Here is a 27,325-nt window from a genome sequence, read left to right as displayed (position 1 = left end):
TAAAATTATGACAAAATTTTGATAAAATTTTCTATAGAAATAAAATTTTTATAAATTTTCTATTGAAATAAAATTTTTACAAAATTTTCTATAGAAATAAAATTGTGATAAAATTTTCCATAGAAATAAAATGACAAAATTTTCTATATATAAAATTGTGACAAAATTTTACATATATATAGAATTTGACAAAATGTTCTATATGAACAATTTTTACAATTTTCTGTAGAAATAAAATTTTGACAAACTTTTCTATACAAATAAAATGTTGACAAAATTTTCTATAGAAATAAAATTTTCTAAAGATATACAACGTTGACAAAATTTTCGAAAGAAATAAAATTTTAACAAAATTTTCTATAGAAATAAAATTGTGACAAAATTTCTTTCAAAATAAGAGATTTTTATTTTCGGTAAAATTATCTTAAAATTTTGGTAGATTATTTTTGATCTCAATATTTGTTCTTAAAACTCATGGTAATTTTCGGTCAATAGTTATATATAGCCCCCATAAATGATAGTATCAAGTGTACTTCTTGTGCAAAACTTCAAGCTAATTAGGATAAAGCTCTAGTTTGTGGGGTCATATAAATGTATACCGGACAAAAGATATAGGGATCTATTCTGCGTCAAAACAACTACTTGTGCCAAATTTGATTGGACTTAAACTATGACCTAGACTTTGATCACATAAATGTGTTCACAGACAGACAGACAGACAGACGGACATTTCAGAGGCCGACCCTGAGCATTATTGCCAAAGACGCCATGTGTCTATCTCGTCTCCTTTTGGGTGTTGCAAACTTATGCACTAACTTATAATACCCTGGGTATAAATAGAGATATTGTATCCATGGAAAGACGCTTTTGCTATGTATCAGCCAAATTTGCTCGACGCCGCCTTGTTTAACACAGATCGGCTTAGGTCTAGATGTAAAACCCCTATATAGTCATATTATTTTGTGTTGCTTATATTTTTATAAGATTTTCCATGATCAAAGGGGTATCATAAAAACAGCTTCTCACAATCTACGAGTATGGTTTTTGCTCGGTATACTATACCCTTTTCTCTAAATAAAATTTAAAATTTCGTTCTCGTAAAATTTCCTTTTTTTTGCGCAGATTTTCCATGAAATTTTATGCAAATCTAGGACATGACCAATTGCCCATAGGATAATCAAATATTACTGTTGATTTATCCACACCCAGTAAAACCTCAATATAAGAGAGAATAAACAGACAAAATTTAAATATGAAACTAAATAAGCAAAGCAGCTCTAACCAAAAATGAAAACTTTGAACATTTCATGTTACGAAAAATTAGCCTAGGGGCAACAGTCTTTTGTGATTTAACACAAGAAAAGAAAAAGTTTCAAATTTCATTTATGGCCAGGCCATTTATCCTCCCCACCCCCTCCCCAAGCACACATTTATCATATGCCTAGCCTAGTGTTTCCGTTTCCCAAAAGCAACAAACAAAAAAAAAAAGAAAACAAAAAACAAAAAACAACATTTACCCATACTCATTACCAATTTTCGAATAAAACATTAAAACCAAATCAAACATGTGCCGTTTGGTAAATAACACATGTTGAGTTCCAGGAAAATGTAACCAAAAAATGGAAGTTAAAGCCACACGAATCTCTTCTCTTATGGAAAAGTTTATTTTTCCTTATCCAAATATCCTTTTTTTTGTATCAGAAGCATACTTATGGCCACTCTCTCTGTAGGTGACATGAACGGAGGGAGGAAGAGGAGACGTGGTGTAGTTGAAGTGGTTTTAAGCAACAGCAAAAAATGGAAAAAAGTTTACATTTTTTTGATAACACAGATTCAAATTTAGTATACGGGCCCATGTGGTTTTACTCCCACAGTACTGTCACACGCAGGTATAAATTTTCGAAATAAAAAAAAAATATTACGTCAATTTTAACATGTAGAATTTTTTTTATGCCTCTAATTTTGATACATATGTATGGACTTTAATATGGATTCGGTTTAGAATATAATCCAACCACAAATAACGAATGGTTCAATCAAAATTGTATGATTGGTAGTGATAAGAACACCCCCTATAAATTTGTTTTACGTAAATATGTTAGCAATAACAATTTGTCACGAAATTCGGCATTTCAACATTTGTCATATGAATAAAATATTGGAAATAAATTCAATATTCTAGGATTGGGGATGTACACGCAAACAATACTTTCATCCCAAACGAAATTTTACACCAACGAACAACGTTTATATTTTTTTTCGCGGTAAAAATGTTGTTGCAGTTTTTTTTTTTTTTTAATGTACATGTGATTGTAAAAACATTTAATAAATACCAATTCATTTTTTTTTTTAATTTTATGGCTAATTTCATCTTCCGTATATCTCTCTCATTTCCACATTATTTAATCATTTTCAAGCGGAGTATCGAATCACAGACAATTCGTTTTGTAAGCCAACACATAATCTACTGGGCCATGTAGCTCTTACGGCCATTTTCATGTAGCTCCGTTAGTCTTTAACTGCCAGTTAACAGAAAGAAAAATTGAAATATCTTTTCTCCGGTTAACTTTAACTGAAAAATTTTCAGCAGTTAAGTTTCTAAATGGCATATGGAACATATACGTAAGAAGACAGATATGTAGATATCATGGTTTAAAAGTTCGTTAGCTAACGTAGCACTAACGGAGCTTCATGAAAATGGGGGTTATATTCATAAATATCGCTATAGTCATCAGCATACTAATAACACATACTGTCTAGCAGATCTATTTATAGGCCAGTATGTTATCTAATGGACACACACAGAGTGTATTTAACGACACTTCGTTTATAGGAAACAACTTCAATTGCAAGGGTCCGATGCTCCCTTACTTACAACCATACAACTTTTGCGTAAAATAAACACTTAAATAATGTAAATTCCCAGCAAAACCATTTGGAAGTTCTTTTGAAGGCACACCTTTAAAAGCACTTCCAAAAAAGTTTTTCAAAAGATTTTCCTTATTTTAACTACACAGAAAGTTCTTTTAACTCAATATTTTATTCCTCGCTTTTTTCACATTTTAACATAAGTGAGTAATTTTTGCTTTTTATATATTTAAATTTTGTCGAAAAAAATGCTAAATCCATTCTAGAAAAATTGCGATTTTTTTGAATAATTTTAGTTCAAACGTTTTAGACAAGCGTTAGAATGTATTCAAAATAATAACAAATTATAAAAATTATTTATTTGACGAAATATTAAAAATGTTTTTTTTTTAATTCAAAGAAAAAAATTTTGTCAAAATTGCATTTCTATAGAAAAATTTGTCAAAACTTTATTCCTATAGAAAATTTTGTCAAAATTTTATTTTTTATTATATACAAAATTTTGTCAAAATTTTATTTCTGTAGAAAAATTTGTCAACATTTACTTCTATGGCAGAAAATCTCAAAATTTACCTCTAGAGAAAAATTTGTCAAAATTTTATTTATAAAGATTTGTTTTTAAATTTTATTTCTTTAGAAAACTTTGCCAATATTTTATGTCTCTAGAAAATTTTGTCAAAATTTTAATTCTGTATAAAATTTGTAAACATTTTATTTCTACGGAAAATTTTATCAAAATTTACTTCTATAGAAAGATTTGTCAAAAGTTACCTCTATAGAAAATTTTGTCAAATGTTTATTTATTAAGATTTTTTTTTTAGATTTTATTTCTTTAGAAAACTTTGACAAGATTTTATTTCTATAAAAAATTTTGTCAAAATTTCATTCGTGTTTTGTTTTTTTATTGTTGGTTTGTACTGTAATCATATTTGTTGTTTTGATCTCACACTCAAAAAAAAGTTTACTTGGATCCAAAGATTTTGATCTTCCTTTAAGAATTTTGGTATTGATTCCGAGCCAAGACATTTTTTAGGGACCTCCCTGGCTTTAAATCTAGGATCGATAAAATTAAAATTGGATACAGATATCATTCATCGAATTTTTATTCTCTGTTTGCGATATATTAATAAAGGTATTCATGTACAAACAAATTCCAGTTTCAAAATCCAAATTATGCCAAGTACTTCAAAGTAAAAACTGTTTTCTTAATGCTAAAAAAAACTTTAAACCAAAGATGCACATCCTTAAAATAAGTCTTAGCCTATATTTGAAGCATTTGTATCTTAAAATTAAAAATTCAATATGTCAGTTGAGTTAAAGACGATTTCTTTAAATTAAAAATGTTTTTCTTTATTTCATGGAACATTTGCCTTACTTCAAAGATCTACAACTTCAACAGAGGGACGCAATATTTTAAGATTTTTGTCCTAAATTTAATGAAAAAATTTTTTGAAGCAAGGATTATAAACTTTCTTTTAATTAAAATGTCATTATTTTAAAAAATGTTGTCCTTAGCATTCCATAAATTTCGAGTCCTAAAATTTAAGTTGTATACTCTTCCATATTAGGTCAATAATTTTTTCAGTGCAGCTTTAAAACCATTGTGTTGACTAAAGTACAAGAGTAGCTTAACCAACAGAGGAAAAGAATGTTTGTCAAATTTATTTGGGCAAAGCCCTATAGACTGCAGGATGGTTGGATGGACGCACGTTTCGGATTTACCACATTCCTCATCACCATCCTCTACTTGCAGCAAAACTATAAATCAATTATCAGAATAAATTCAGGCAGTTCGCTAAACCCAAAGTGAACCACACTTGAACCTTCCGAAAAAAGGTTTATGATAGGTGGCGTATGCCGAAATAAATTCATACAAACATCTCTATTTTCCTTTTCCATCATCAAATCATTGACAAACACTATTTTCCTCTGTTGGTTAAGCTACTCTTGTAGTTTAGTCAACACAATGGTTTTAAAGCTGAGACCAAAACAACAAATAAAATTTTATTTCTATAGAAAATTTTGTCAAAATTTTATTTCTGTAGAAAATTTTAATTTTGGCAAAATTTACTTCTATAAAAAATTTTGTCAACATTTTATTTTTACAGAAAAAATTGTAACATTTTATTTCTATGGAAATTTTTTATCAAAATTTACTTCTATAGAAAATTTTGTCAAAATTTACCTCTATGGAAAATTTTTTCACAACTTACCTCTATAGAAAATTTTGTCAAAATTTTATTCCTAAGGAAAATTTTAGATAAATTTACTTCTATAGAACATTTTGTCAAAATTTATTTCAATAGAAAATTTTGTCACAATTTTATTTCTATAGAAAATTTTACTGTTCGCAAAATTTACTTCTATACCAAATTTTGTCAACATTTTATTTTTACAGAAAAATTTGTCAACATTTTATTTCTATGGAAATTTTTATCAAAATTTACTTCTATAGACAATTTTGTCAAAATTTATCCCTATGGAATTTTTTTTTCAAAATTTACCTCTACAGTCATAATTTTATTCCTATGGAAAATGTTAGAAAAATTTACTTGTATAGAAAATTTTGTCAAAATTTACTTCTCTAGAAAATTTTGTCAAAATATTATTTCCATAGAAAATTTTTGTCAAAATTTTATTTCTATAGAAAATTTTGTCAAAATTTTATTTGTGTATAAAATTTTGCCAAAATTTTATTCTGTATAAAATTTTGTTAAAATTTTATATCCTTAGAAAATTCTGTCAAAATTTTATTTCTATAGAAAATGTTGTCACAATTTTATTTCTATAGAAAATTTTACTTTTGGAAAAATTTAATTCTGTACAAAATTTTGTCAACATTTTATTTTTACAGAAAAATTTGTCAACATTTTATTTCTATGGAAATTTTTATCAAAATTTACTTCTGTAGAAAATTTTGTCAAAATTTATCTCTATGGAAAATTTTTTCAAAATTTACCTCTACAGAAAAATGCGTCAAAACTTAATTTCTACGAAAAATTTTATCAAATTTATCAAAATTTACCTCTATAGAAAATTTTGTCAAAATTCCATTTATAAAGTTTTTTTTTTTCTTTAATTTATTAAAATTTTATCAAAATTTTATTTCCATAGAAAATTTTGTCAACATTTTATTTCTATAGAAAATTTTGTCAAAATTTTATTTGTGTATAAAATTTTGCCAAAATTTTATTCTGGATAAAATTTTGTTAAAATTTTATATCCGTAGAAAAATTTGTCAAAATTTCATTTTTACAGAAAAATTTGTCAACATATCTAAAAAATTTTATCAAGATTTTATTTCTATGTAAATTGTTAGCAAAATTTACTTCTATAAAAAATTTTGTTAACATTTTATTTTTACAGAAAATTTTGTCAACATTTTATTTCTATGGAAATGTTTATCAAAATTTACTTCTATAGAAAATTTCATCAAAATTTACCTTTATGGCAAATTTTATCAAAAAAATTTTTCCTACTGAAAATTTTTTCAAAATTGGACCCCTTCCCAGTGATCCGCCATCATGAGGTGGTTGCAATTTTTTTATTGTTAGTTTAAACTACCCCAAGTGCATGAAATCTGGAGATTTTGGTGGTTGTTCATTACAAAAGGTGTTAGTCTGTCCAGGTCTTCAATAGTATCTTTAGGACCAGCATTGTCAGTTTAGTCACATCGGAAATAGAATTAAGTTTTGGATTGAGTTAAAATGCGATTTGTTTTTTCGTTTCGGTAACCGTATGATGCCAGAAAGATGGGAAATCAGTCTATCAGAATTTTTTCGAAAAAAAAAAATTTCGGATCTTTTAAAAAATCCCGCATTTTAAATTTCCGCTCCCAAATATAGGAAATACCAGTCAACTTCATCGAAGTAGAAGAATCCCCAAACAACCTTATGTTATATACTATTGTAAATTGAATTCCTATACTTTGCGGTGAGGCCAATTACTTATCGGATCATCCTGAAATAACTACGGTACCACTGTGCAACCTAACAGAGTGTGGTAATTTATGCATTTTTATGCTAAATATGTTTTTATGATATTATAAATGTATCTCACTGTGTTTTGGGGTGAGCTAATTGTAATTTTTCCTCGAATTCACAAAACATCTAAAAGGAATTTTTAATGGGTGTGGTGGCGGTGGCCATGAGAATAGCCAAGTTCGCAAATGTCATCATTCCTCATTGGATTGCACGAAGGTACAGTAATAAACTAATTTTATGCTCGATATGTGAATGTTCCTGGTATTTATTCGTCATTTCGGTTTTTCGCTTTAATGTCGCCAACGCCATTATTTATAAGCACTGTGGGGATTTGCGCAAAGAAAAAAGAAGCCTTTCAACGTACAGGAAGTTGATGGTCTTTTGGGAAAAGGTTCAAATTATCTTTCTTTTCGAGACTGGAGAAATCTCCAATGTTGTAGACATTTAAACAAAATATTCGCCTACACACATCGATTGCCGAATACCAGGGTTATCTAATTGCACCTTTGAGTATAATCAACATTAGGATGACCTTTTCGAATTCATTCTCATATTAGGGAGATATGTGAGGTATTTTCACAAGCACCAAAAGAAAAAAGACTGTCATCGCTTATCCTTTTTTTTGTATATTATGTCCAAGGTGATTTTTCGTTTTAGTGGTTGTCTTATCTTAAATTAACTTGAGGACTTTTGTAGGCGTTATGTGTCTCAATCTAATGGTCAATGTACGAGGGACTTTTCTGTTTAAGATTAATCACTTAATATGAAGGTTATCAAGGGAAGCAATCAAATATGAAAGACCAAAATGTAACAAATAAAATAACAATCTCTGGAGAACAATAAATTTGTGGTGAACCCATCTTATTTAAAAAAAAAAAAAAACAAAAAAAAACTTTTTTCGTGGCAATTAGTGATGCTGTTCTTCTTTCAGCATTAGGGAAAGCCCATGTGATCAATTAACGAAACTGAGAAAATGGATTCATATGATTATAGATTTCATATCCTAAAAATACAAAAGCTTAGCATAGAAAACGCATTTCTTTTTCGTTATACAAAAGTCGATAAAATTTCCAATGATGTCCGTCTATATTTACAGTTAAGTGATAAATTAGGTATCTTTACATAAAAGCAAATTTTGTTTGACTGAGGTTAACTTGGCTTTAAAAGTTCTGAAACATTTTTCAAAATTAACCCATCACCATAGAATGGTGATGGAAGTATAATAAGTTTGTCATTCCGTTTGTAACGCATCGAAATATCGATTTCCGACTATATAAGTTACATATATTTTAGATGAGGGAGAAATTCTAAGACGATATAACCATGTCCGTCTTTCTATCTGTCAGGTTTTGATATAGTCCCTATATAAAAAAGTACGCGGGCGTATGCGTATTGTATAGTTTGCGAGATATGGGAGCCAAAATTTATTTTTTGCAAAATTTTAACAAAGTGGGGTCAGTAGTATGAGCCTACGGGGTCCGTTTTCTGGCGATCCTTATTTTCTTTTATAAACTGCAATCCCTACAAAACTCTACGAATTATGTGCTTTAGATTAAAAGTTGTAAACTCCACAATTTAGAATTTAAAAAAATACAGAATTTTGACCAATTTTTTCGAAAATGGCACCTACATTTCTCTGTCGTAAATTTTTTTTATACCCACCACCATAGAATGGTGATGGAGATATAATAAGTTTGTCATTCCGTGTGTAACACATCGATTTCCGACTATATAAAGTATATATATTCTTGATCAGGGAGAAATTTTAAGACGATATAAGCATGTCCGTTTGTCTGTTGTAATCAGGCTACAGCCTTCAATAATGGCGATATCGTCCTGAAATTTGGCACAGATTCGTTATTGGTTAGCAGGCAGGTCAAGTTCGAAGATGGGCTATATCGGTCTAAGTTTTGATATAGTCCCCATATAAACTGACTTCCCGATTTGTATTTAATATCCGATTTGCCTGAAATTGGAAATCTAGAGGTATTTTGGGACCATAAAGAGGTGTGTCGAAAATTGTTCGTATCGGTCCATGTTTTGGTATAACCTCCATATAGACCGATCTCCCGATTTTGCTTCTTGGGCGTATTTTCTATCTGATTTGCCTTAAAATTGAAAATCTAGAAGTATTTTAAGATCATAAAGTGGTGTGTCGAAAATGGTCTGTATCGGTCCATATTTTGGTATAGCCGCCATATAAACCGATCTCCCGATTTTTATTCTTGGACTTCTATATACTGTATTTATTATACGATTTGCCTGAAATTGGAAATCTAGAGGTATTTTGGGACCACAAATAAGTGTGCCGAAATTGAGGTGTATCGGTTTATTTTTTGGTATAACCCCCATATAGACCGATCTCCCTATTTTGCTTCTTTGGCGTCTAGAGACTATATTTTCAAGCCGATGTGCTTGAAATTGAAAATCTAGAGGTATCGTAAGATAACAAATAGGTGTGTTGCAAATGGTGCCTATCGGTCCATGTTTTGGTATAGACCCCATATAGACCTATCTCCCGGCTTTATTTCTGGGGCTTCTAGAATCGGTAGTTTTTATCCAATTTGCCGGAAATTAGAAATATTGAGGTATTTTAGGACCATAAGGAGGTGTGTCGAAAATGTTCCGTATCGGTCCATGTTTTGGTATAGCCCCTATATAGACTGATCTCCCGATTTTACTTCTTGGGCTTCTAGAGTTCGTAGTTTTCACCCAATTCGTCTGAAATTGGAATTCTAGAGGTATTTGAAGAACATTAAGAGGTGGTGAGTATAGGTCCATGTTTTGGTATAGCCCCCATATAGACCTAACTCCCGAATTTATTTCTAGGACTTCTGGAATCCGGCTGACCACAAATAGGTCAGCCGAATATGGTGTGTGTCGACCCATGTTTTAGTATAGCCTCCACATAGACCGATCGCCAGATTTAACTCCTTGGGCTTCTAGAAACCGTAGTTTTTATCCAATTTGCACAAAAATGTAAATATACTGGAATTTTAGACCCTCAAAAACTCTGTATCGCATTTATTTTTACCGGTCCGATATAGACCGATTTCTCTTCTTGAGGGTACACCCAAGTATACATGAGATAATAGATTTCAACTTACCCTCATATACAGTGGCGTGCAGAAATGAGTACATAATTAATTTTTTTTTTCATTTCTAAACGAATAAAATAAGCAGTAAAAAAGAAACTCAAAATAATTTTATTTTTCCTTTATTCCTTCTTCAATTCTAAATAAAACAACAACAAAAATGTCAAAACAAAAATTAAAGAATTCAGAGAGATAAATAAACATAACAAAAAATACTCGCATGTACTCAATTTTTCACTTTTCTATATCGGTGTCAGTTGAATAATTTTCTAGTACTTGGTCTATAACCCTTTATTTTTTAATACCATATTTATACGTTTTGGCATACTTTCAACCAACTCTTGTATAATTTCATCTGGTATATTCTGCCACTCAAGCTGTACTTTTTCCCACAGGTCTTCTAATTTTTATGGAGCTGATTTGTACAATCCCAGCCGTCTACCCACGATTGACCATAAATTTTCAATCGGCTTGAGGTCGGGGCTTTGCGCTGGCCAATTCATCACTTGAAATTTTTTCTCACTAAGCCATTTTTTCACTATTTTTGCACTATGCTGCGGATCACCATCCTGTTGAAATACGACTTCATCTTCAGGATAGGCACTCTTGTCAACAAACTCGGGAAGATGAGTCTGTAAAATGGCGAGGCATTCTTGCTTCTTCATTATACCATCAATTTTCTGCAATGGCCCAATGTGCCACCAAGTGAAGCAGCCCTAAACCATGATGCTTCCACCAACAAGCTTCACAGTATATTTAACATGGTGGTGTTGAATGGTATCACTAGGACGACGCCAGCAATATTATCTGATTGGAAACGGTTAAATTTTGATTCATCTGACCAGATAACACGTTTCCAGTCATCTGTCGTCCAATGTTTTGCTCTCTTGCAAAGTTCATTCGCGCTTTTTGATTCTTTTCGGACAATGCAGGTTTATTTTTTTACAGCTGAAACATAACCAATGTTGTGGAGCGCTCTTCTTGCTGTCCATTCACTAACTTGCTTATTTTTGGCAACAGTAGTATATTTCGGCGTTACGGACTTGTTCTGCCTAATTTCTGCCATCAAAAGGCGAGCGTCCGCTGCGGTCAACAGTTTTCGGCGCCCTCTGGTTTGCTCTTTGGAAGTAGCATTTCGTCTTTTTAGGACGCGAATGACCACAGACTGACTTATATTTAGTTCCTTGACTTTTTTCCGCTATGAAGACCCATTATTAGTTAAGGAAACTAACATGTATTGTCCTCCACATCGCGCGATAACCTTTTCATTTTATTTTTTACTTGATATTATTGAAGTACACTTCGAATAAAGCTTTAACTCTTACTAGCAAACACGTTTCTAGACACAAAGTTGTATTACAGATCATAAAGAAAGAAAAGAAATGCAAAACTAACAGTATATTTTGGTTTAGAATTGAAAAAAAATTAATTATGTACTCATTTTTGCACCCCCAACCATAGGATGGGGGTATATTAACTTTGTCATTCCGTTTGTAACACATCGAAATATTGCTCTAAGACCCCATAAAGTATATATATTCTGGGTCGTGGTGAAATTCTGAGTCGATCTAAGCATGTCCGTCCGTCTGTCCGGCTGTCCGCCCGTCTGTGGAAATCACGCTAACTTCCGAACGAAACTAGCTATCGACTTGAAACTTGGCACAAGTAGTTGTTATTGATGTAGGTCGGATGGTATTGAAAATGGGCCATATCGGCCCACGTTTACGTATAGCCCCCATATAAACCGATCCTCAAATTTGGCTTGCGGAGCCTTCCGGGGCAGCAAAATTCATGCGATCCGGTTGAAATTTGGTACGTGGTCTAAGTATACGGTCTCTAACAACCATGCAAAAATTAGTCCATATCGGTCCATAATTATATATAGCCCCCATATAAACCGATCCCCAGATTTGACCTCCGGAGCCTCTTGGATGGGCAAAATTCATCCGATCCGGTTGAAATTTGGTACCTGATGTTAGTATACGGTCTCTAACAACCATGCAAAAATTGGTCCATATCGGTCCATAAATATATATAGCTCCCATATAAACCGATCCCCAGATTTGACCTCTGGAGCCTCTTGGAGGAGCAAACTTCATCCTACCCGATTGAAATTTGGTACGTGGTGTTAGTATATGGTCTCTAACAACCATGCAAAAACTGGTCCATATCGGTCCATAATTATATATAGCTCCCATATAAACCGATCCCCAGATTTGACCTCCAGAGCCTCTTGGAGGGGCAAAATTCTTCCGATCCGTTTGAAATTGGGTACCTGATGTTAGTATACGGTCTCTAACAAGCATGCAAAAATTGGTCCATATCGGTCCATAATTATATATAGCTCCCATATAAACCGATCCCCAGATTTGAACTCTGGAGCCTCTTGGATGAGCAAAATTCATCCGATCCAATTGAAATTTAGTACGTGGTGTTAGTATATGGTCTCTAACAACCATGCAAAAATTGGTCCATATCGGTCCATAATTATATACAGCTCCCATATAAACCGATCCCCAGATTTGACCTCCGGAGTCTCTTGGAGGAGCAAAAGTCATCCGATGCGGGTGAAATTTGGTACATTTCGTTAGTATATGGCCTCTAACACCCATGTAAAAATTGTCAAATTTTATTACTATAGAAAGTTTTGTCAAAATTTAATTTCTATAGAAAGTTTTGTAAACAGTTTATTTCTATAGCAATGTTTGTCAACATTTTATTTCCATAGAAAATTTTGTCAAAATTTTATTTCTATAGAAAATTTTGTAAAAAATTATTTCTGTAGAAAATTTTGTCAACATTTTATTTCTATAGACAATTTTGTCAACATTTTATTTCTATAGAAAATTTTGTCAACATTTTACTTCCATAGAAAATTTTGTCAACATTTTATTTCTATAGAAAATTTTGTTAAGTTTTTATTTCTATAGAAAATTTTGTCAAAATTTTATTTCTATAGAAAATTTTGTCAAACTGAATTATATACGTATTTAATCGGCTTTTTTTGTTTGTTTAATATATACCCCTTATGGACTAACTTACAATTTAGAAGACAGTGTTAAAAAGTTTTACGATACCTTGTCATCGGCAAGTGTTATCGCAACCCAAGTAATTCGATTGTGGATGACAGCCTTTAGTAGAAGGTCCTACGCAATCCATGGTGGAGGGTACATAAGATTCGGCCTGGCCGAACTTACGGCCGTATATACTTGTTTAATTTGTACTCAAAAGCAATTTGCAGGCATATGAAAAACGTTTGAATGCAAAGCGTTTTCAAATTGCTGTGGCAAAAATCAGACTAACCTAGGTTAGGTTAGCTTAGGTTAGGTGGCAGCCCGATGTATCAGGCTCACTTAGACTATTCTGTCCATTGTGATACCACATTTGTGAACTTCTCGCTTATCACTGAGTGCTGCCCGATTCCATGTTAAGCTCAATGACAACGGACCTCCTTTTTATAGCCGAGTCCGAACGGCGTCCCACATTGCAGTGAAACCACTTAGAGAAGCTTTGAAACCCTCAGAAATGTCACTAGCATTACTGAGGTGAGATAATCCATCGCTGGAAAACTTTTTTGGTGTTCGGTGGAAGCAGGAATCGAACCCACGACCTTGTGTATGCAAGGCGGGCATGCTAACCATTGCACCACGGTGGCTCCCCAGACTAACCTACAACAAATTTCTAAATAATCCCAATATTAATATGAGTATGTGAAATCAACTGGTTGGATGAATCGGTTCATACTCGGTTCTGGGCGAAATTAGCGTTTTCTTAACATTTTTTATAAGAAAAAGATATTCGAAAATAAAACAAGTATATACGGCCATAAGTTCGGCCAGGTCGAATCTTATGTACCCTCCACACAGAAAAACATTTCCGTAGTTAAACTAACGCTAAATTTTACTTATTTTTATTGGAAAAAAATTATTAGCTTGTAGTTAAATTTTATTATTTTTATTGAAATTTTCCACAGCTTAATGAAATCTTACTTTTTTTAAGTATGGCTCAAACATTTTATGAACTAAACGTGAGTATAAAGTTCAATGACCGTACACATAAGTTCAATATGAACTAAAACAAATGAAAATTTTCATACGATTCCCAAAAATAGTAAGAATGAACTACTGTATGGTTAAAATGGTCATGATTTGGCGCCAATGATTCTCTTCTTTACTTTTAGTTAATTTTTTCTTCTATGAGATGATGTAACTGCAGTTAAAAAGTACAACAGGGCATTAAAATTTCTTGGTTTTAGCAACGCTTTGTGGAAATCTAAAAAGGTGGAGTAAAATTTAATTTCCTATAAAACAGTTCACTTTTTTTTCGGTGCACCATGGATTGTGTAGAAACTTCTACGAAAGACTGTCATCCACAATCGAATTACTTGGGATGTGGTATCTTAAAACTTATTAACATCATTTTCTAAATTGTGAGTTAGTCCATACGTGGTATATATTAGACAAAAAAGTTATGTATAGATAAGTCCACAAATAATTACGAATCGATATGGACTTTTTGCACGATACGTAGAGAGCTAGAATTGAAATATGGGGGTCGCTAATATGGGGGCTATATACAATTATGAACTTGATATGGACCAATTTTTGTGTGATTGGAGATCGATTTATATGAGGGCTATATATAACTATAGACCGATATGGACCCATACCTAAGGTTGTTAACGGTCATATACTAGCACAATGTAGCAAATTTCAACTGACTCGGATGAAATTTGCTCCTCCAAGAGGCTCTAAAACCAAATCTGGGGATCGGTTTATATGGGGGGCTATATATGATTATGGACTGATATGGACCACTTTTGGCATGGTTGTTAAATATCATATACTACCACCACGTACCAAATTTCAACCAGATCGGATGAATTTTGCTTCTCCAAAAAGGCACAGGAGGTCAAATCTTGGCATCGGGTCGCTTATATGGGGGCTATATACAATTATGAACTTGATATGGACCAATTTTTGCATGCTTATTAGAGACCCTATACTAACACCGTGTACCCAATTTCAGCCGTTTCGGATGAAATTTGCTTCTCTTAGAGGCTCCGCAAGCCAAATCGGGGGATCGGTTTATATGGGGGCTATATATAATTATGCACCGATGTGGACCAATTTTTGCATGGTTGTTAGAGACAGTATACTAACACCATGTACCAAATTTCAATTTATCGAATAATTCAAAAAGCAGAGCATAAAGGCCTATGCCCATTAGCGTAGCTAGACAATTTTCCTAGGGGGGCTAAAGCCCCCCTAGCTAAAACTTTATAGACTGAACTTATAGGTTCAACTAATATTTTATTTCATAAAATTGAATAAAAAATAGACATCAAAATAACTCGACAATCAATTTATAATAAAGCAACTAAAAGTACCCTACGGGAAATTGGTGCAAATTTCCACTGACGGACCTATCACAGAACTGATACCTGTGCTCCAGTTAGTTGCAATTTTCACATTTACGGCCATTTTCATGTAGCTCAGTTAGGCTTTAACTCCCAGTTATCAGAAAGTAAATTGCAAATATCTTCCCTTCGGTTAACTTCAACTGAAAAATTGTCGGCAGTTAAGTTCCTAACTGACATATGGAATATATACACAAGGTGACAGCTATGTCCACAATACGGTTTAAAAATTCGTTAGTTAACGGAACACTAACGGAGCTTCGTGAAAATGGGGGTTAGTGAAATAAGATTATCAGTATAACCTTTTGTTCGACATATTTCAAAAGTTTATTTTTTCATTTCGGGTTCGATTAGGAGCCCAAATTGAAAGAGATTTCTAAGAGTTTGTCCGAGACTGGTTCCTGAGGACCTGTTTATGGGTTGCTCGTGCTAAATTGTCCCAGGACGTGTCCTTTGGGATGAGTCCAAGACGCGTCCTAAAATGTAAGTTTATTCCATCAATGACAAACTCATGTTAAAGTGGACGGTCCCTTCCATACGTTTTGACCAGAACTGGGACTGGTCCATACACACCAGGGACTAGTCCTGTACCAGTTCTGTGGTTAATCCATTTCCCGTAGGGTAGTTCCACACTTTTCCCAGCAAAAAATTGGGAGTTGTTCTAAAGGCACAACTTTAAAAGCACTTCCAAAAATGTCCTCATAAAGAAGTTAACTATTTTAACTACACAGGAAGTTTTTTATTACTTTATTTTTTTTTTTATATATTAATGCGTAATTTTTTGTTTTCTTTTTTCAAATAGTTTAAAAAAAGAGTAAGAATAAATAAAATGGTACAAATTATTCAAATTTTGCCACCAAAAAGCTAAATCCATTATAGAAAAATCAATAATATTTGAAAATATTCGAGGGAAAACGTTTCAAACAAGCGTTAGAATGCATTAAAAATCATAAAACAGTATAAAAATTATTTACTTGGGAAAATATTACAAAATTTTTAATTCACATTCAAAACACTGAATTCGGTTCACACCTTAAGAAGTGATGCAAATTCATTGCAACGGCTGTTGAAACAGTGGACATTCGTTCTATGACAAGTTCATATTACATTCATCGCTTCTCCGCTAATTTTGTACCACTTCCAGACCCAAAAAGAACATTTTCACTTCTTTTTTGGCGACGCTTTTTTGCAGCATTATTAAGATATTTATTTATGAAAGAATAGTTTTAATAGCAATTACTACAGCTTTATTTCATAAATATCAGACTTCTACCGCAACCCAAGTAATTCGATTGTGCATGAAAGTCTTTAGTGGAACTTTGTGCGTTGTACGAGTATATACTTGTTTAATTTTTATAAAAATGTAAAATCGTAAATAGGTTTTCAAATTCTGGGCGGGGGGGGCTAAAATTTTTCTGGGGGGGTCTAAGCCCCCTCCCCAGAGGCCTTCCTACGCTTATGCCTATGACGATCAGTTTAAGACCAAATTAGGAACACGCAGAAAAGGAATATGTTTCAAGAGCATAATGTTACTTTTTCACCGAGAACATGTAATATGTTTGTCGAAGCCATGTTATTTTCTCGGATATTATGTATCTGTTTTCGGAAAACATGTTGTGTTCGACGAGAAATGAATATTTTTGCGACGAAAATTTTACATGGCCGCGGTGAAAAAGTAACATGGTTCTATTGAACGAGGTTTGAGGTGACCATATTACTTTCCTGGGTGCAATGTACTAAACGATATTCCTACAATGCCTTTTTTGCACGTTTTATCTATTCTCTGTTAGGTTCTTATATATATTTCAGGTTAAAAATACAAAAATAATGTCATAGAAAATATTACAGTGTACTAGGTAGTTGTACATGGTTTAAACAGATCGAATCCTATGATTCTTTACCTTTCAGGAAATATCAATATTTTATAAGAGCCCATTCATTTAGCAATTAAGAATTTGGAAATACCTCTCCATAAAGATTATTTTTTAAGTGGAAGCTAAACTTTTGTTTGGTTTGGAAGCTAAACTATAAAATTCCTAATATAGGAAATATATCTAAATTAAGTTCATGATAGGGCTAGTTGCAAATGTTTTGAACAGCACTGTATATGTATTACAAAAGCGATTCTGTTTTTAAGCGTGTATCCATTAATTTCCCTACACGATCGCCTTTCACATTTCCTGAAAATGTGAAGCATATGGGATCATAAAGTTCCTTAAGCCAATCTCATTTTCTGTCTTAAATAATACTAAAGGTCTCAACCTTGACCTATATTTCATCAACTGAATTTGTTCTTCAACGTCACGTAGACTTTTCACATATTATCATTTTAAAAATTGTTTAAATATTTAAGCAGCTCATTCACTTAATAATACATTAGAAAGTAGTAGGTAAACAATAGCAAGGCTAATATTGACAAAATAAGCCACTTGTGCAACATAACATTTCAACTGATTGAACAAAAAAATCGTATATAAACTCAACTAATTTCATTAATCACTCAAACTACATTCGTTCTACACTGTCTACAGAGAAGAATAATCCAATTCTGCCACGGTTCCACCATGAAATTCTCACTCGCTTTCCTTTTGATGGCCATCTGTGGCATTAGCACCGTAATGGGCCAAACAACGACAACTACAGCAGCTCCTGCTACAGGAGGAGGTAAAAAACTTGTTCGAATTACCAATCTTCAATACACTGTCACCAGAAGAATCAGAAAGAGTGGTTAGATTTAAGGATGTTTATTATACTTATGTTGTGTAAAATGTTGAAGTTAATAAAACTCTAGAAGAAATTATGTATTAGTTTTTTTGGAAAGTTTGATTGTGAAAGCCAAAATCTGAATGGCCTGCGTATACAAACAAATATATATTTTCTTAACGCCCAAAAAATGTATTTCTTTTCTGGGAAACGAAATTTTAAAAGTCTACGTAAGGGTAAATAAATCTGTTGCTATTCAAAAGGGCTTTGAGATCTTAATATGTTTATGGCAATTGCAAAAGTATGTGTAAAGGATATCGTTCATTGGAGAATTTTTTGTATCACGGACACACCATTTTGGAAACGGAAGTGATTTAATTTTAACAAGTAAGTAAAGTCTAAAAACGGGCCGGGCCGACTATATTATACCCTTCACCATTATGTAGACCAAAATTTGTGTTATCAACTTCTTCAAATTTGTTGGAAGTTATTATCAAGGTTTATATTCCCATATACAAATATTTACATATGAAACGATTTGGAGACAATTTTTTGTATGATACTTATACAAAATCGCTAGAATTAAAAATTAATTCGGCTAACACCATGGGATAAAACACAATGTTAGTAAAAAAACAAGTAAGGAAAGTCTATAGTCGGGCGGGGCCGACTATATTATACCCTGAACCACTTTGTAGATCTAAATTTTCGATACCATATCACATCCGTCAAATCTGTTGGGGGCTATATATAAAGGTTTGTCCCAAATACATACATTTAAATATCACTCGATCTGGACAGAATTTGATAGACTTCTACAAAATCTATAGACTCAAAATTGAAGTCGGCTAATGCACTAGGGTGGAATACAATGTTAGAAAAAAATATGTGAAACATTTAAATCTGAAGCAATTTTAAGGAAACTTCTCAAAAGTTTATTTATGATTTATCGCTCGATATATATGCATTAGAAGCTTAGGAAAATTAGAGTCATTTTTACAACTTTTCGACTAAGCAGTGGCGATTTTACAAGGAAAATGTTGGTATTTTTACCATTTTTGTCGAAATCAGAAAAACATATATATGGGAGCTATATCTAAATCTGAACCGAGTTCAATAAAATTTGGCACATATGACTATATTAATAATTGTACTCTTAATGCAAAATTTCAACCAAATTGGGCCAAAACTCTGGCTTCTGGTGCCATATAAGTCCATAACGGCGAAAAATATATATGGAAGCTATATCTAAATCTGAACCGATTTCAATCAAATTTGGCACATATGACTATACTACCAATTGTACTCATTGTGCAAAATTTCAAGCTAATCGGGATAAAACGCTGGCTTCTGGGTCCATATTAGTCCATATCGGGCGAAAGATATATATGGGAGCTATATCTAAATCTAAATCGATTTTAACCAAATTTGGCACGCATAACTACAAAGCTAAATCTACACCCTGTGCAAAAATTCAACCAAATTGGGCCAAAACATTGGCTTTTAGGACCATATTAGTCCATATCGGGCGAAAGATATATATGGGAGCTATATCTAAATCTGAACCGATTTCAATAAAATTTTGCCCACTATACGAGTTTTGCCCCGACTATACGACTAAGTGTTATGTTTGTACAAAATTTCAAGCAAATCGGTATAAAACTCTGGCTGCTGGGTCCATATTAGTGCATATCAGGCGAAAGATATATATGAGAGCTATATCTAAATCTGAACCGATTTCTTCCAAAATCAATAGGTTTCTATTCTGACCCAAATTAGAAGAATGTTCCAAATTTGAAGGCGATTGGACTTAAATTGCGACCTAGAATTTGATCACAAAAATGTGTTCACAGACAGACGGACGGACAGACGTGGCTATATCGACTTAGGAGCCCACCCTAAGCATTTTTGCCAAAGACACCATGTGTCTATCTCGTCTCCTTCTGGGTGTTGCAAACATATGCACTAACTTATAATACCCTGTTCCATAGTGTGGCGCAGGGTATACAAATATGGGATATATAAAGCTAGAGCAATTTTGATGCAATTGTACAAAAGAGCATTTAAAGGGTGATACGGTCAAATTTTGGTCAATATAAACTTGACGTATTTCTTTCAATTTTGCATTTAAAAAGACTTGAACACCCCTCATTTTGAAGGTGTTTGTGTAGAATGTTGCTCCTATTTTGATTTTGGAATTCACTCTTCAGTTGTCAAAATGCCGTCCAAGCAAGAAGAGCAGCGTATCAAAATTTTGCTCGCGCATCGCGAAAATCCGAGCTACTCGCACGCAAAGCTGGCATAATCGCTAAAAGTTGCCAAATCAACCGTTACAAATGTAATTAAAGTATTTGGGGAACGTTTGTCGACAGCCAGGAAGTCTGGATCGGGGGGAAATCGAAAACCGAAAGCCGCTGAGACGACAAAGAGAGTTGCCGGTAGTTTCAAGCGAAACCCTAATCTCTCTCTCCGAGATACCGCAAATAAGCTGGGTGTATCGTCTACAACCGTGCATCGAGCCAAAAAACGAAACGACAGGAGTTTTATACGGCAAAAGGAAGGGGAAAGGTAGCAGATATTTTCAAGCACATAAAACTGTCAAAGTTCGCAAAGAAATATCTGGTTTGGCAAGCCATCTGTACCTGTGGCTTGAAAAGCAGCATTTTCATAGCTTCCGTGACTGTCAACCAAGAAATTTACGTGAAAGAGTGTTTGAATAAACGTTTGCTGCCTTTCCTGAAGAAACACGGTTGTTCCGTACTGTTTTGGCCGGATTTGGCATCTGGCCATTACGGTAAAAAGGCCATCGAGTGGTACGCCGCCAACAACGTGCAGGTGGTTCCCAAGGACAAGAACCCTCCCAACACGCCAGAGCTCCGCCCAATTGAGAAATACTGGGCTATTGTCAAGCGGAACCTAAAGAAGACCAAAAAAACTGCTAAGGACGAGCAGCAGTTCAAGGCAAACTGGCTTTCTGCGGCGAAGAAGGTAGACAAGGTGGCTGTACAAAATCTGATTGCAGGTGTCAAGCGGGCGTATCATATATGGGAGCTATATCTAAATCTGAACCGATTTCAACCAAATTTAGAACAATTAACAATACTATTAAACGTAGCCCTAGTGCAAAATTTGAAGCAAATCAGGGTAAAACTCTGACGTTTCAGGCCACATTAGTCGAAATCGGACGAAAGATATATATGGGAGCTATATCTAAATCTGAACCGATTTCAAACAAATTTAGAACAATTAACAATACTATTTATTAAACGTACTCCTTGTGCAAAATTTTAAGCAAATCGGGGCAAAACTCTGACTTTTGAAGCCATATAAGTTCAAATCAGCCGAAAGATATATATGTGAGCTATATCTAAATCTTAACCGATTTGGCTGATATTTTGCATATCTTACGAAAACCCCAAAATATTTGGCTGCCCGAAATTTTGAGAAAATACGTTGATAAATACGTCAATTATGACCAGATCAGTGATAAATATATATGACAGCTATATCTAAATCTGAACCGATTTTTTTTTCAAAATCAATAGCGATTGTCTTTGATCCAATGTAAAACTCTGTGCCAAATTTGAGGACGATCGGACTTAAACTGCGAGCTGTACTTTGCACACAAAATTACATATACAGACAGACGGACGGACAGACAGACACACAGACGGACATCGCTAAATCGACTCAGAATTTAAATCTAAGACGATCCGTATACTAAACAATGGGTCTCAGACTTTTCCTTCTTGGCGTTACATACAAATGCATAAACTTATTATAACCTGTACCACATTAGTGGTGTAGGGTATAAAAAGTTAAGGTTAAATGACAGCCCGATTTATTTTCAGTCCATTGTGATAAATTTATTTTTTAATATATGCCAAAAGAAATTCAAAAAATTTCTAAACGATGTTCGGCATTACATCCCAAAAAAAATTGGAAGTTCTTCTATAGAACTAAGTATTTTTTCTAAAGAATTAAATTTTTTTATTTTCTTTCCCAAATTAAAATTTTACGAAAATATTTTTGTTTTATTTATCACACTTTCTTATATCCATTATTTGCTGTATAATAACAACTATGATTAATTAACCTTGACCCACATTCCATTATCTGGAATTTCCTTTGCCCCTTATATAGGTGAACTATATAATATTGTTTAACAATTATTTAAATATTTAAGCATATCTAATAGACCTAAAAAAACAAATTTACCTATTTACATTTGTGAAAGTGGTATAATACGCAAGACAATATTTCTTTTAGAAAATCCCTATATAAGTCAGACTTATTTCATTAATCAGACAAATAACTTCAGTTCAACACTGTATAGAGAGACGAATAATCCAAACTCGATTTCATCATGAAATTTTCACTTGGTTTCCTTTTGATGGCCATCTGTGGCATTAGCACCGTAATGGGCCAAACAACGACAACTACAGCAGCTCCTGCTACAGGAGGAGGTAAAAAACTTGTTCGAATTACCAATCTTCAATATACCGTCAACAGAAGGATCACCAAGAGTGGCTAGATTTAAAAATTTGTTTTTTTTTTGTTATAAAATATAGATGCTAATAAAATATAGAAATTAAAAATCTTGTGTTTTTAGAAATGTTTAGAAATACAAACATTTCGATTGTATTACACTGAAAAATATTGTCATGAGGTCAAAGATTTCATGTCTTTAAAATACGAATGCAAATTTTGCTTAGCATGGAAGACACATTTCTCTAATATAAAGTTTTTTTCCTTGTCCAAAAGTCGATAAACTTTTCAATGAAGTCGTATTTTCCTTATAATTAAGTGATTTCACTTAAAAATGGGTATCATAACATGAAAGAAAAAATATTTGGGCTAAGGTCAACTTGACTTTAATAATTCAGAAAAAATTTTTAAATTTAATGAAATTGTCTTTAAATTTGTTGTCTTTTTGCATCTTGACTACAAAGCAAAAAATCGTTCAAATATAGAACATGTTTTCAACACTTAATTTAAAGACGTTTTTTACTTGAAATCTATCTATATATATAAAATTCAATCTATGTTTGTTTATTTATTTGTTTGTTTGTTTGTTTGTTTATTTGTATGTTCCGGGTTGGCGCGAAAACGGCTGCACCGATTTACTTAAAACTTTCAGAGATCGTAGGGGACGTTCATGTGGTGAAAATAGGGTACCTCATTTTTTGACACCTGGTCGCGGAGGGGGACCTCCCCTTTGTCGGAATTTTTTAAAATTTGACCAAAGTTGACCGATTTGCTTGAAATTTTCATTGAAGGTTGGGTTTGGTATCTAGACAAAGATCCGCTACTTTATATTTCGATATTTGTAGGCGGAGGGGGACCTCCCCTTTGTTCGACTTTTTTTTAAAGTACAGTGAAAAAACTAAAATTCTCTAAATTATCTGAGATTTACAGAGAACATGCGGTGAGGTTATGGAATTAATATGGGGTACCTGATGGTTTCATATGTGGACGGGGAGGGGGACCTCCCCCTTGCCCTACTTTTTTAAACTTGGAACAAAATTATGCGATTTGCTTGAAATTTTCATTGAATGTTGGGGTTGGCATCTAGACAAAAATCCGCCGCATTATTTTTCGATATTTGGTCGGGGAGGGGGACCACCCCTTTGCCCGACTTTTTTTTTAAAGTACAGTGAAAACAAAACTAAACTCCCCACGACTGAAATTTTACGGAAAAATTAGTGAGGTTATGATATTTATATCAGGTTCCTGATTTTTTAATAAAAATAAATGGGCATAGGGACACATCCGCTTCTCTTAATTACATACAGAGAAACAATTAAACTTTACCGAGTTACTTGAAATTTACTGAGGACTGGGGAGAGGTTACGATATTAATAGTTGATACCTGATTTTGTGATATTTGGACGGAAGAGAGGCCGCCCCTTTAGGCTTATAATTTGCTTGACATTTTCTGGGACGTTTACAAACGATACGCTACATCACATTTCGATATTTGGTCGGGGGGAGATCCTCCTCTAAAACTGCAAAAAAAACAAAATTCTTAAGTTTTCTCGAAGGTTATGAACGAAGAGGCTACCTTCCTTGCCCCACACTTGAAGGAAAGTTTTACGAATTTTCAGGGAAGGTTAGGGGTGCTATTCACTACGGTGTTTGTATCGGGGAAAGTGACGTCCCTTTAAAACAATGGAGCAAAATTTAAACATCTCCGATCTACTTGAAGTTTACAGGGAACATGGAAGTAGGTGATTCAATTTATACATGATTTTTAAATTACTATATGATTTTTCGATATCTGGTTGGGGAAGGGGAAAATTGAAATAAACTTTGTCGATTTACTTCGATAGAATTTATAGGGACCATTGAGTATTTGTGAAATTAATACAGGGTACGTGATAGTCCGATATCAGGTCGGAGTGGAGCGAAGGTGGGGACAGGGTTCACTTTTGTCCGTTTTTTTTTTTTTTCTTAAATTGACAGTAGAGGGTTGTTCGTAAATGGGAACTCGGTACATAATTTTATGACATATTTTATGCATAGGTTTCTGCCAGACTTCTTTTTAGTAAAGAACTTAAATTTACATGAAATTGGTAACCAACGTAGATGGTGCATCATTTTCCAACATTTTAGCAAATGTTAATGTGATAAAATTGTTTACTACTTTTGCTTTTTCCGATTTATTGGGTGGGAAACAGTAATTCTTTGTATGTTATTATAATAGTGCTTAATTTTCAGATATGTTGAGGAGAAGGATACATTTCCTTGACAAACCACACTTAAAATTCACAAGAAATATAGAAGATTGCCAACTACTTGAATACAGAACCCTCACCCCGACATTTGTTAAGACGAACCGGTTTACATATACATCTCCGCCGTATTTGTACCTATAAACGAAAAAGCAAGTAGTCCGATTTGTTTGAAAGAATTCAAATCTTTTCGAATTTGTTTTCAGCACGAAGGATATGGTTGACTAAGTTAACGCAAAATGTTCCTACAAATACGCTTCGGAAGGCGCAGCGAAGCGGGCCGGGTTACGCTAGTATACTACTGGAAGTCGAGTCTTAATTTGGAAAATAAAGTTGTCGTTAACTCGTTTTTAAAGGACTTTGATAGCATATGAAGAAAAAAAGCTGAAAAAGAGAAAAATTAAAAGTTGCTTCCTATAAGCAAGTACAAAACCCAAATGTAAAAGAGAATTGTGTCTTAAAAGTATAAGTAAGCATTCTCCGGTTTCTTTGGCTCGGAATCAATACCAAAATTTTTAAAATAAAGACAAAATCTTTGGAACCGGGCATTCGTTTTTTTCAGTGTGTAGACTGTTGAAATGTGCGACGGCTGTTGAAATGGTCCTATGACAAGCCCATGTTAAATTCATCGCTTCTGCGCCAATTTCGCACTCCGAATCCAAAAAGAACATTTTCACTACTTCTTTGGCGACGGTTGTTTTGGTGGGAAGTTAGGAGGATTTAATATCCCAGAAAATTTTTTGGAGGTTCTCCTAAGACAAAACTTTAAAGGTACTTCCAAAAATGTCCTCCCAAAGATATTCTTTATTTTAACTGCACAGGAAGTTCATTTGAGTAATTTTTTTATAACTCGCCTATTTTCAAATTTTTAATGGGTAATTAATTTCTACAAATTATTATGTACGTGAAGATAAATTGTAAATTTAACAAGCCGAGACAACAACCAGGTAGTTTTTGCCTGCGCACCTAATGTGTTAATTACAATTTGGGGAAATAAAATATTTAAAAAATTCAGCACTTTCCACTGTACCTGCGCAACATATTTTGGTATTAAACGGAAAATGTTGAAGAGTACTATAAATGCAAGTGGTTTTAATTTTCGAGAGCATCCCATATTTGTTAGTTTTGCTATATTTTAAAGTTAGTTTGTCCAACTTGAAATAAAGTTTAACTGCGCCCACCGTACAAAACCTGCTCTACATTTTTTGGTATCAAATGAAAGCACTTAACGAGTACTATAAATGCAAGTTGTTGTCATGTTCGAAAGCATCCCAGAAATATCAATTTTTATCAAAAATATAATTAATATGTCAGAATTTACAATATAGTGCACGCGCGCCCACCTGCTCTACATTTTTTGGTATTAAATGAAAGCTATTGACGAGTACTATAAATGCAAGTGGTTTTTATTTCCGAAAGCAAAAATATAGATTTTAGTAAAAAATAAAATTAGTTTGCGCGAAATTACAATATAGGACACTCGTGCCCACTGTGCAATACCTGTTCTACATTTTTGGTATCAGAAGAAGCGCCTTAAAGAGTATTAAACACCCAAGCGGTTGCAATATTCGAAAGCACCCCAGAAATGTGGATTTTTATTAAAAGAAAATTACTTTTTTACAATTTCAAATAAAGTTCACTTTGGCCCACTGTGCAACACCTGCTCTACATTTTCTGGTACCAAATGGAAAATTTTCGGGAGTACTACAAATGCAAGTGGTGTTTATTTTCGATTTTAAGCAAAAGTAAAATTAATTTGCGAGATTTTAGAAAATGTCGCACCTGCGCCCAATGTGCAAAACCTGCTCTAAATTTTTTGGTATCAAATGAAAACTCTTGACGAATTTTGCTGAATTTTATTAAATTTTTTTATCTCCCCAAATTGTAATTAGCCCATTAGGTGCGCAGGCAAAAACTACCTGGTTTGTATCTCGGCTAGTTAAATTTACAATTTATCTACACGCACATCAAATTTTTACCATTTTGTAGAAAAATATGCTAAATCGATTCTAGAAAATTTGCGAATTTTGAGGTCAATCGTTCTAGACAAGCCTTGTAATGCATTAAATATCAAAAAATTTCTTAATTCACATTCAAAACACTGAATACGGATCCAAAAAGAATATTTTCATTACTATTTTGGTTACGCTTTTTTTGCTGAGATCCCTTGCCATCGGTAAATGTTATCACAACGCAAGTAATTTGATTGTGGATAATAGTCTTTAGCAGAACTTTGTATGCAATCCATGGCGGAGAGTACATAAGATTCTTCTTGGCCGAACTTTCGGTCGTATTTACTTGTTTAACTTCAATCAAGATTCTCGGCATTAGATTCAATCCACGTTCCGACCAGACACCAAAACGGTTCAAAGTTTCTCTGAGTGGTTGGAAGGTAATGTGAAACGGCTTTAAAACGGAGGCCACTTGTCATTGAGCGAACCACAGAATCGGTTAGCACTCCTTGCTAAGAGTAAAAAGTTCAGCCAATGTGATATCGCAATGGAGTGAATAGTCTATGTGAGC

The 27,325-nt window shown here is 33.3% G+C and overlaps 2 protein-coding genes across 2 annotated transcripts in view; both read right to left on the bottom strand.

Annotated features, from left to right (window-relative positions):
- Positions 1-27,325, bottom strand: part of Pde6 (phosphodiesterase 6) — a 474,642-nt gene that overhangs the window by 292,430 nt on the left and 154,887 nt on the right. The gene's annotated exons all lie outside the window — the stretch shown is intronic.
- Positions 10,354-11,313, bottom strand: LOC142234632 (uncharacterized). Its single transcript, XM_075305793.1, has 3 exons — positions 11,272-11,313; positions 10,893-11,144; positions 10,354-10,662 (listed from the first exon to the last, which is right to left on the bottom strand). Exons 1-3 carry the CDS (start codon positions 11,311-11,313, stop codon positions 10,354-10,356), a joined length of 603 nt encoding a protein of 200 aa, XP_075161908.1.

Source organism: Haematobia irritans, chromosome 1 (assembly GCF_050003625.1).
Source record: "Haematobia irritans isolate KBUSLIRL chromosome 1, ASM5000362v1, whole genome shotgun sequence".
In the NCBI taxonomy this organism is placed as follows: Eukaryota; Metazoa; Arthropoda; class Insecta; order Diptera; family Muscidae; genus Haematobia; species Haematobia irritans.
Note: the sequence above shows the minus strand (reverse complement) of the source record. Positions and strands in the feature narration are given on the sequence as shown.

Excerpts from the sequence above, each read along its gene's own strand:
- LOC142234632 (XM_075305793.1), bottom strand. The coding sequence starts at position 11,313 with ATGATCTGTAATACAACTTTGTGTCTAGAAACGTGTTTGCTA. Across the intron at positions 11,145-11,271 it reads GTCTAGAAACGTGTTTGCTA|CGGAAAAAAGTCAAGGAACT; the intron begins GTAAGAGTTAAA and ends GGGTCTTCATAG. Across the intron at positions 10,663-10,892 it reads ACATTGGTTATGTTTCAGCT|GGCTGCTTCACTTGGTGGCA; the intron begins GTAAAAAAATAA and ends ATCATGGTTTAG.